Source organism: Mixophyes fleayi, chromosome 4 (assembly GCF_038048845.1).
Source record: "Mixophyes fleayi isolate aMixFle1 chromosome 4, aMixFle1.hap1, whole genome shotgun sequence".
NCBI lineage: Eukaryota > Metazoa > Chordata > Amphibia > Anura > Limnodynastidae > Mixophyes > Mixophyes fleayi.
The window spans coordinates 263,513,275-263,524,878 of record NC_134405.1 but is presented as its reverse complement, the minus strand read 5'-3'; the positions used below and the strand labels follow the sequence as shown (position 1 = coordinate 263,524,878).

The 11,604-nt window shown below is 36.8% G+C and overlaps 1 protein-coding gene across 1 annotated transcript; it reads right to left on the bottom strand.

Annotated features, from left to right (window-relative positions):
* Nucleotides 1-670: 670 nt before the first annotated feature.
* ZCCHC10 (zinc finger CCHC-type containing 10) lies at nt 671-11,244 on the bottom strand. The gene is made up of 4 exons (XM_075209707.1): nt 11,137-11,244; nt 7,210-7,371; nt 4,402-4,443; nt 671-1,793 (listed from the first exon to the last, which is right to left on the bottom strand). Exons 1-4 carry the CDS (start codon nt 11,175-11,177, stop codon nt 1,514-1,516), a joined length of 525 nt encoding a protein of 174 aa, XP_075065808.1. The 5' UTR covers nt 11,178-11,244; the 3' UTR covers nt 671-1,513.
* Nucleotides 11,245-11,604: the final 360 nt, after the last annotated feature.

The following is an 11,604-nucleotide window of genomic DNA, read 5'->3' as shown; positions in this document are numbered from 1 at the left end:
TCTGTGACGTTACTGAAATTGCAACTTCTTATTGGTTCTAATGCTCACAGGCCCCTCCACTGTCACACAGACAAGGATTGCAGTTGGGGCCATGAGATGGACCACAGAACCCCAAGAAAAATAGCTGCATGGAGCAATCTTGGGGCTCTGGTGAATGAATTCTAGGATTGTTTGTGTACTAAAACATATTCAAAGCCAAAACTTGGTTCTCACAGCAAACATTTTGCTTTTCTAATATAAAAGACAAGCTGTAGATCCCCAAGTAAACCATATAAATCAAATAAGTTAAAGATGCCCACATTAATGTGTTTCCACCTTCGTAAATGACCCATAGTAAATGTTGTACCAACCAATTCCATAAAGACATGAATGTCACATTTTGAGTGGTATTGGCTTAATTGGACTTATTTATAAAACTGGTAAGACTGGTAATAATTTAGTAAATTGTATAAACTCATTAAGAAGCAGATTAAAATTATTGCCCTTTAGCTACGTGGTCAGGAGATTTGTGCTTATTATTACTTTTAATGCTCGTTATGGAAAAGGAGTTAGACAATGAAATAGTAGATGACCTGAATGGTACTTCCTGGTAAAATTATTTGAAATTATTTTGCACAGTCTTCTCATACTGGATATAGCTACACATTGCTTAAATAAATAACATTAATAATAATAGCAAATAGACAAATGTTTATTAACCCCAAACTTAATACAAGGTGACATTATTCCCCATCGTGCAGGACTAGCCCATACCACAGGATATAGTCACAGGCCTATTTACAGACATGGCACTTTGAAAATTACACTGAAATTCAGTTTTGTTATCTGGTCAATTGCACATTAAAAAACAAACTACTTTATCAGAACAGCTAAAAGTATGGGCCATTTCTCTCTCACTCTCTTCATAAAAATATAACACTGTAGGCCACACAGTCATTGTGGATACAGCCTGACATCTCCCTGTCTTAGCATTTATTTAGATAAATCCTTCATTATATTCCTCTATAAAAATAATCCCCAAGCTGTGTTTCAGGACTCTTCAGCTAGGAGGTCAAACCTTTACACCCTGTTAGCTCTTGTTAAACTACATTTTTTTTTTGTTTCTTTGCACAGACAAAATATGTACATATTAAATTATTCTTCATGGCAGATGGACTGCAGACAATATGACGCCCAAATTACTTTCATATCAACTTGGAAGTTACATGTCGTATTTGGTCTTCCTAAAGAAAAATAGAAAAAAAAAATAAAACCTCATCTGCCACCGTTATACCCAGAGAGTAAACTACATTACTTAGAAACTCTTGTAAGCTATATTTCTAGTGAGAACATAACATTCAGTACTGAAACCAATGCGGACTAAAAACTTTTAAATGAAGGAGGACACCAAGTGCGGTGCCAAACAGGCGTTTCGTTAAAGTATAGATTCCTCTTTGATTTCTCTACAAAGAATGAAATTATCCCAACATGGATGGCTTGAGAAAGCTTTAAAAACAACAATGTTTCAACACCTCTAATTCTTTCTTTTCTTCCTAAGCGGCTCATCATCAGAGCTACTGTCTTCTTCACTACTGCTACTGCTAGTTGTACCACTGCTGCTGCTAGTTTCCGACTCAGAGTCAGACTCAGATTCAGACTCTGAAGAGGAGTTATCCGATGAGGAGGAGGAGCTGGAAGAGGAGTCCTCAGAGGAAGAGGATGAGCTGGAGCTGTCCTCGCTGTCTGAAGAAAGATCATTATCTGAGCTGTTGCTGCTTGTGCTGTCACTACTGGAGCTTGTGACGCTTTTAGACCTGGAACATTAAAGGAAACAAAACCTTAGTAGGTAGTAAGTTAGTAAGCACCTTCTTAGTTGTGGATCTACATTTAATGTGTTTGAGTGCACTCATTGTTTTGGGAGAGCACATGCATGTCTTTCAATGCTCATTTTATTTCATGAAAACCCTCAGTATCTACAGTAGCTTTTTAATATGTGAAATGTTTTATATACAGTGCCCATATTTCCAATGTAAAGGAAAGTTTTCCTACTTACCTCAATACTTGACACATAATAGTGGTCCACAGTTTGAAATGAGGAAAGGAATGAGCCTGGATTGTGTCAAGTGTGATTTTATTAAGGTCTATAACCATCTTTCTAAGCTAGTCGTCACTACTGCTACCTTGCTTTTATGTGTTGTACGTTTTTATTATGCCAAGTAAGATTGCAGTGACCCGTTATACAGTGCCCTCTGTGACACTGACATATGTACTATATTGCTAAGATGTGCTGCACATCTCTCTTCTACTCCTTCTGTGATGTTCAATATACTTCTATAAGACTATGTAGTACCATTGGCCTGGTATGTTATATTCTACTTTATGTCATTTGCCCCTCTGCATTTATAAATAATACCCAGCATAGCATACAATATCCTATGCTCCAGAGTGCTGCCACAATATACCGTAGTAAGAAGTCCTCCACCTATAACTATGTATTACAAGCATACAAGTATATTTTGCTATGGTTTTAATTTTGGGTAAGGTATTTTTTTTTTTTTTTTTTTTAACACCATGGACTTGCTCTTTGCCAGAAAATAGTCGTTCCATGGTGTTGTGCTAAAGGTGTGTGTTTCTGCTGAAGTCCAGGAACTGTCTCATTTATCCTCACAAATAGCTACAGAAAGATTAAACCAGCCCAGATTTAGCTCATCTGAGACCATCTGCCATATCCATTGATTCAAATAACATGTAATAAGACTTTCTGGCATCAGTAAAACTCATACCAGTCTAAAATGGAAGTCCATACAATATTTTAGAATGTATCACCACCAATTCCTAACATTATTTCTAAATTGTTATTCACTTTGCTGGAGGTAAAATAAGCATATATTAAAATACGTTTCTAATATTGGCCACATATAGGCACATTAGGGCCCATTACGTGGTTGGAAGCACAGGGGGCAAAAGTAGCCATCTTCTTACCTTATTCACTCACTTTTTAAGGGACACTTTACAAGAGAAAAAACAAAACTGCTTATTTAAAAATTTAAATATATATAATTTAAATATATGAACTTTTCTGCTTAAAGAGAGATGTTCTCACCAATAAGATGATATTACCCCTCACCCATGTATCATTTGGACCTAAGTTAGGAATGAATCATCATTATCAGCTATTTATAGAGCGCCACTAATTCCGCATCGCTACACAAAGAACTCGCTTGCATCAGTCCCTGTCCCATTGGAGCTTAAAGTCTAAATTCCCTATTATATATACACACAGAGAGAGACTAAAGTGAATTTAATAGTAGCCAATGAACCTACCAGTATGTTTTTGGAATGTGGGAGGAAACCGGAGCACCTGGAGGAAACCCACGCAAACACAGAGAGAACATACAAACTCTGCACAGATAAGGCCATGATAGGGAATCGAACTCATGACCCCAGTGCTGTGAGGCAGAAGTGCTAACCACGAACCCAAAGTGCTGCCCAATTAGAATCCTACTAGCATATAGAAAATCCAGTGGTAGTGGTGTTATCGGCTCTGACAAAGCAGACACAGTTAACAACAAATTAACTCCGAAACCAACGATTGTATCACTGATAAAACACACATTTTGATTTTCTGGGTGTGGTATGAATTAATGGCTGTGACAAAGCCGACAGAGTCAAGAACTGCAAATTAATCCCGAAACCAATAATAGCGACAGTATGACAATATGGACTTACCATATAGCAGGCACTCATTCTGTCCAGCAGCTCTAATGATGGATAGATGTAAAATGCGACTGTCAGAAATATCTACATCTGTCCATGATTAGAGCTGCCGGACAGAATGAGTGCCTGCTATATGGTAAATCCATATTGTCATACTGTCGCTATTATTGGTTTCGGGATTAATTTGCAGTTCTTGACTCTGTCGGCTTTGTCACAGCCATTAATTCATACCACACCCAGAAAATCAAAATGTGTGTTTTATCAGTGATACAACAAAGCAGTCCACAATGTGTGTGCTATACACAAAAACAGGCAATATTTCCCTGCATGCAAACTAAAATGCATTTGCACACCTGGTATCGCAACATGATTTATCCAGGTGCAAATTTATACCCTTTAGCGGTATTTGCTCCTAACACTAAAGGAGCCCCTAAATATGTAATTTGGTCAGACATAGCCATTACTGAATATTACTTTAAAATGGATTTCTTTTAGTCACCAGTCTTATTGGACATTGGTAGTATTGCTATAAATGACATTGAAATTAAAAGTTGTTACTTTGTGATTTCAAATATACAGTTTTCCCAAGATAATTTGGCAACTAATCCAACTGTAGAAATAAATACTAGATAAAATAGATTTTTACTTTATAGTCAGACTTGAGAATGGAGAATTACATTTATGTTTAAATACAAAGAAACATACCTCTTCTTCCTTATCTTTGTTTCTGGCAAATTGTTGGCGCTACTGCAAAAAAACAAATAAAAAACATGACAAATTATTTTTTCCTTTTTAACAAGAGCTAGTTAAACTGGTCTGGTTACAAAGTTCATTTTGAACCGTTTATGTCTGGCAGAATAGAGAACTCTTATGTCATAGGTTTCACAACTACAAGAAAAACTCCAAGAGGAGGAAGCACACAAATATTAACTAGTTTAGGCCCTATCTGTTCAAGCAGATGATACCAACATACTAGTAAAAATCTTTATAACTGATAGTGCTATGCTGTATACACAGTTTCACTTAAAAAATGCCAAACTTGCTATTGTTAAAAGTGAAGAAAATCCAAATTTGTTTTTGAAATTCATATCCCACAGCTCACAATACAATGAATTACAGCATCTTCTTCACTATCTATTCACTACAAAAGACCTTGCTACATAATCATGACATAAGACTGAGATATATACTCAAACCATCTAACCTTCCAAATAGGCTGCATGTAACCCTTAATATCAGTAATAAACTAAAACAATAAAAATAATCAACATTACACCTATGTGTAAAAACATATCAGCAGGCATTTTATACAAGTTGTAACACAAGCTATAACAAACAAATCAGGATGGAGCTGGGAGACTGGCATGAAGGCTCGCAGGGCCGTCTGTTGCCCTTCACTCCTCTACATGGAGTATTAAGCACATACTACCAATAGGTCATATATACACCATTAATGATGAACAGATAGAGTCTTTAGGCCTCTACATAGTGTTTATAGGGTGTAGTCAAGTGGAAACTGGGCTGACAGCAGACAGACAAAAATTGGGATATTGGGACAATATGTATTCGGTCAGATATTCATGCGTTTTAAGTCTTTATTTTCCAAATATTTATTTATAATCTTTTTTTTTGTCTCCCAGGGGGACCAAATGAATACAGACAGGACCTGGAACTACTGTAATAATGATAGTAAGGTTAGCTGACATGGCAGCCGGCATTAGGTCACTATTACAAGTTATCTCTTGCCGTGAAGAATAAGAACAGTGAGGGATTGGCTCTCTCCTATATTGGCTAATATCTACAAGTACTAAAAAGGCTCCCTATTTGGACCTCCAGAGTAGTTTCATAATGGATTCATAGGAATGCAGTATCGGCCCTGACAGAGATTTGTACTAAGACGTTTTTAAGTATCATTGAAGGCCAAAAAAGTTATTTACAAAAAAACAAAAACAGTTAGTTTTAGATAGTTGTGGATTGTACAAAATGATAATGATTTTCAAGAGGATACGCTGTAAATCCCAGAGGATAAGATTAAGGAAGAACAAATATAAAGAACACCATCCAAAGGTTAAAATGTAGTATTCAGTAAAGTTTAACATTTATTTATGAGGCAACACAAAGGGTCCACAGCACCATATACAGGAGCAACATTACAGACAGAACAAAGACAAGGTGCAATAAGCGCATAAAGCACAAATAAGGTGCAGAAGCACAAAATTTCAAACTCCGCAGAGAGAAGGTGCACAGGCAAAGAGGTAAAAGTGACTACCACTACACAGAGAGTAGGGATGGAGGGCAATAGGAGGCTGAACCTATGCCCACTAGTGTGGGTGTCACTAACAGGGTCAGGACAAAGATAGAGATACAGAGACAAGGGAGAAGTGGAGAGACAGCGGCAGGAGTCGAGTGGCCAAGAGGAGAACAAAAAAAAGCCGGGGTCAAAGGAAAACAGGAGGATAGAGGGCCCTGCTCAAGGAAGCTTACAATCTAAAGGCACGTGGGAGACTGACAGGTGACACAGAGAGGGAAGAAAGGGTGAGGGGGACAAGAATTCCGAGGGGAGAGAGGACCAGGAGTAGGCAGGAATGGAGAAAGAGTGAGGGGGAGGAAAGGCATGGTGAGTGAAGAAGGAAGGCAGGTTTAGATGGATGAAGGATAGGCTATTCAATGATCCAGCTCTGTTCTGCTCTTTACAATTACTGCTACAGAGTTTCAAACACGCAATGTGCTGTTGATGCCTGTTCTCTACAAATCCCCCATTTATACACACCCATTATACACTCAGACTTGTTTAAAATATTATATTCTTCTTTAAAGATGGGATTACTATAAATCAACTGAAGGTGTGTATTCTAACTACATTTTTGCCTCTACCGCACAAAGTGAATTTTTAGACAGTTTATTTGATTTACACAGGGTGAAGGCAGCCATTTTGTGGTTTGAACCAGTGTTTATGAGAATAAAGACAGTCAATTTAAATTAAGAACAAAGGGTCTCAAGCCTCATTGATGTCTCTAATTCCCAATAAATATTTTAGATATCATATTATAAATCAATGCTGGCGATTCTAACAACACTGATTTTTCCTATAGTGATTACTTTGCCTTTAGTGTTTAATGTGGCCTCCTGCATTCTGGCACTATAACCAGAAGAAATACCCCTGATCTGCTGAGCTCATCTCATCAGAAGCGGCAAAATTTGCAGGAAAAGTCTTTGAACAATTTATGCGATTTCATAAAACTGCATTTGCAGAGCACATTTCCACTAGTGTCTTACTGTGTATATGCAATATTTACACTTTAATAAGCATACAAAGTCCTGCTATTTGTTTTTCAAAATAACTGCCATTTTAGGCATGCCTCCCAGTAGATTGTTTTTATAATAATTTGTAGAGTATGTATTTGTATATATATAGCATTTGACAATACTTCCACAATGACCTAGAAAATGGATAGAGAGCATCTTATCTTGGAGCTATACAATAAGCTATACATTACTCAGGTGTATATTTACCTTTGCCCTAAAAGTAACCTTGCTTCTTTATCTTTTAATTCTCTCTTTAATTCAGCTGTTCTGGAGGGTCGGTACAGATATTTTCTTTTCCCGGTACATTCGTAGCTCCAGTGACCAATCTCTAGACACTTCTGACAACGTACATTCTGCTTATTTGCTTCACTGGAAATCGAAATAGACAGAGGTGTATTGGCTTGTGCATTAGACTTTCAATTACTTAAAAATAAATCAAACAAGCCAACCTTAAAAGTTGCATTATTTTCTTTATATGCACTCATTTCTTACACAAGATTAAAGCTTATTTAAATAAAGCTTACTTTTATTAACATTTCAATGGGCATATAGAAATCAAAACTGTGTATCCAAAAACAATCATGCCAGCTCTCACAGATAAATGATTGGCTGAGAAGGTGGTGAAGAAATCTTGGAGGCAGAAGACAGCAGAAGGTACAAGGAGAACCAAGTAAAGAAAAAGGTGAGGTGATAGAGACTATTTATTTGTTTTCATTTAATGTGGACGTTATTCCCCAATAAAAGTTCACAAGTGTTTTCAAAGCATTACATAAGAATGTGCCTATATTATGCCTTGTTAAAAAGTACATTTTTACTCTGAAATGAATACATTAGATAGACCAAAAAGATCATTTGTATAAAATTGTACTCTCAGTATTTATACTTTTATGACCATGAGATAATATGGTAGGTAGATTGAACGGTCAATAATGAAAATCGTTAACAGACTTGATTGGGGGGACTTAAGAAAACAATTGGTGTCATGGACTGGTTGACATCCAGATAAAGCAATAGCGAAACATAATGCTACTTAGGAGAACGGTAGAATGGGATGATAATCAAACTTTGCGAGCAACTGAATGTCGCAGTGATATGATAATCCTAATTCAAATGCTGTGACTATATTGAATGCAGTATCACTGAAAGGTCGCACAGTATCACTTTTCTGGAGTGTTAATGGTAATAGAATCATATTGCATTAAAGAAATCACTCCGAGATTTGCTGGGAGGCAGAATAAAGCCGCAAACTGAACTGATTCCAATGCCAATACTGTGAACACACTAACTGAAATGATATGAAGGGCAGTGTGAATTGCATTAACGGAATGACGCAAAACAATACTTTGATCATATTTATATAGAACGCCGCTTGGAGACTACACAGAATTGAGTCTCTGCGGGGAACTCATTTGGCCGCATTACTGTAAAAAGTAATGTGTATTGCGCACTATTACCGTTATTACGGTACTAGTGCGCTTAAATACCGTCATTATGGTAGATTCAACACTTGCTTTTTGCACGCAGCTCAAAGCTGGGTTAAATTTACCATAATAGGTTTAACTGCACTACTTCGGGTCAATTGAATTTCCCCCTTTGAGTGACAGACACTATATTAGAGTAAACTCTGTATGAACAGCCACTACTAAATAAATGGTCAGTGTATGATAATAACCAAAAGCAGGTTTATTCTAAGAACATTAACAGAGCACATAATAAGGTGTACATAGACATGCCAAGCGCAGATGCTGGATATTGATATTGAAATAGTAGGACTATTTCTATATGCAGCAAGCATCATAATTAAGAAAAAAAAAATCTTCAAAACTGACCAATTCACTTGTCTGATGATAAACACACTACAAAAGAAATTGAATGTAGCATCATACTGTCATACGATTGAACCTGATACAATTCTCATTCCTAAAATAAGTTGTAACAAGCCACAAAAGTAGTTACAATAACAAAGACACTCAATCTATCATTTTAAAATGTCACTAATAGAGAAATTTAGATTTGATAATTTTATAGAAGTTTAAATAAAGAATTAATAATTGTAATTGAATTGTGTGGACCCATTGAGGGTGCCGTGCCCCCTTTCCTCTTTTTTTTTCTAATTCGTATTGCCGACATGAAATATTGTCTCTCTCTGGGGGAACATCACCACCCACTCCAAACAAGAATATGAGAAGATATCAAGAATAAATGATTATGTATGGATGAATTAGGAATGCCCATTTAAGTCTATATATTCCAGTCGAGCTATTTACAATTTACTTATAATCAATGCCACAGCTCTCACTAACATAATAAGACATACACAACATACTAGTTTGGCAATCACTGACTCGCACAAGATTAGCATCATCTCCTGAAGTAATATGTGCTGCTGTGATTATTATGATTAATTCACTTCAAAACTGGGTACACACAAACAGAAGATAAAAATTCTAACTAATTTAACGTATGAACTGCTCACATACTCACCCCTCAAAGCCATATTAAGTATTAATGCAGCCTTAAGACATCAGCGGAGTACTACATTTCTATGACCTTTGTATATAGCATTATATACAATGTTTGTTTTACAATATATTTTTTTCAGCTTTGCATTCATAAATATGAGGTTTTTTTTGCATGCTTGGTATGAAAATATTACTTTTACATAACCATATTTTATCATCTATCCCTATTTTCTGGGACAGTTCGTAAAAATTAGAAAATTTATCAATATTAACCAACTACATAAAACAAATTCTTCCTTTCAGTTGTTATATGCAATTCTTGCTCTTTATCCTTATCAGGACTTCATAATCTAATATTTATTCAGTAGGTGAAAAATGCACAGTCTGATATAATTCAGTACACAGGACGTGAAGATTATAGTCCACTACAACTGTATTGTGTGTGACACACTGTGATGCACAAACACACAGCAGTTAGGTGTCTCTTAAATTTATTTTAAAATGTTGACAATTATGGGAAAGTTTCTCCAATTTCATGATTGAGGTCTGATACTACATAAACACTATATTGGCGATTACATAAAAAACTTTCACCAAGTAATATCATAAAAGTAGGGGGTTTATATTCTCTAATTACAATGATTATAATAAACCTACCACAGTCTGCAGTAACAAACGGACATTATCATTTATTTATATTGCACCAATCATATTACACACTGCTTTACTGTGAATATGTAATGCTTCACATCACATTGGAGCTAAAGTCTAAATACACACACACTAGGGTTCATTTTGTCAAATGCCAATTATCCTACCAGTATGTTTTTGGACTGTGGGGAAAAACCTGGAGCACCCAGAGGAATCTACGCAAGCACAGGGAGAACATGGGGCATATTTAATTAGCCGTGATATTCCTCTGAACATCGGTGCAAATTTTCAGGTACCTCACCATCATGGATTTCTCCTTGCACCTCTTTGGGTGTCAAAGAAAAATTAGCGATGTTACATCGCTGCAGAGTACCTTCACAACCATTCTGAAGGCAATCCACAGCTAATTGAATATGCTCCTATATAAACTCTGCACGGTAGGTGTTGAACAACATTACATTTATTTCTGTACAACATAATCTGAATACTTAAAAATGCACAGGTTCACACTTTATCTCACTTTAAGATGACCCACTGAATGCCTTATTTTGTTCAGACCTAAATACACTGCACTTAATGCTTAAAGCAGTTTGTACCTACCACAATGATATGACATGTGAAACTGTAAAATTAATGTGTTACTTTAACTATGTATGGTTACTCATTTTTACGATCTACCTACATATGTACAAAAAACTCTGCTCTGGTAAATATAAAGGAGTGCAGTACAGATATCCATAAACAATTCCAATGCTGCAAAAGTATTGAACTCATGGTTTTCTCCCCTGGTAGGGACATAGGCGGCTGTGGGTACATCCACATAACAAGCACAGTAACTTGGATAATGTCATAGCCCATTACAGCGATACACCATCTCCCCCCTCCCCATCCATTACAGCTCCATGTTACTGCATGAACGACTAGCGCTTAGCCAGTCCAAAATTACGCCACTTAATCGATAACTCGTTCAACACACTCCTCCCACCCACCACTGCCCCTCTGTGTTCCGCGCTATACTTACGCCTGCCTCCGAGCGATCAGCCGGTGCATGGGAGTAGCCATGTTGGTACGGGCCAGACGCTGCCCCGCTGCATGGCGGGCAACGACAGTTCGCAGGAAGTACTGGCAAAACGCGACTGCAAGCGGCGCCGTAACACCGGCAGCCATGTTTGACGAGGGCAGCCAATACATTTTTCATACCTGGAAATTCCCTGACACTGGGATTTTAGTTAAATAAAAAGAAGATCATTCACCAGGGCAAAGGAGTTAATCTTTTTCACTTGTGATATTACAAGCGTACAGTTGGCAATATTGTAAAATAAATTCCAGTGTAAGGTTTGTGCTGAGTATCTCATCATGCACGTGTGGTATGGTTTAGGTATACCTTCTTGTACTATAATCCCCGTCATTTTATGTTTACTGAACTTGGTTACAGTGTCGTATTTTGAATTTTAAATTCTGAAATTCAATAATTATTAATTTTATAATT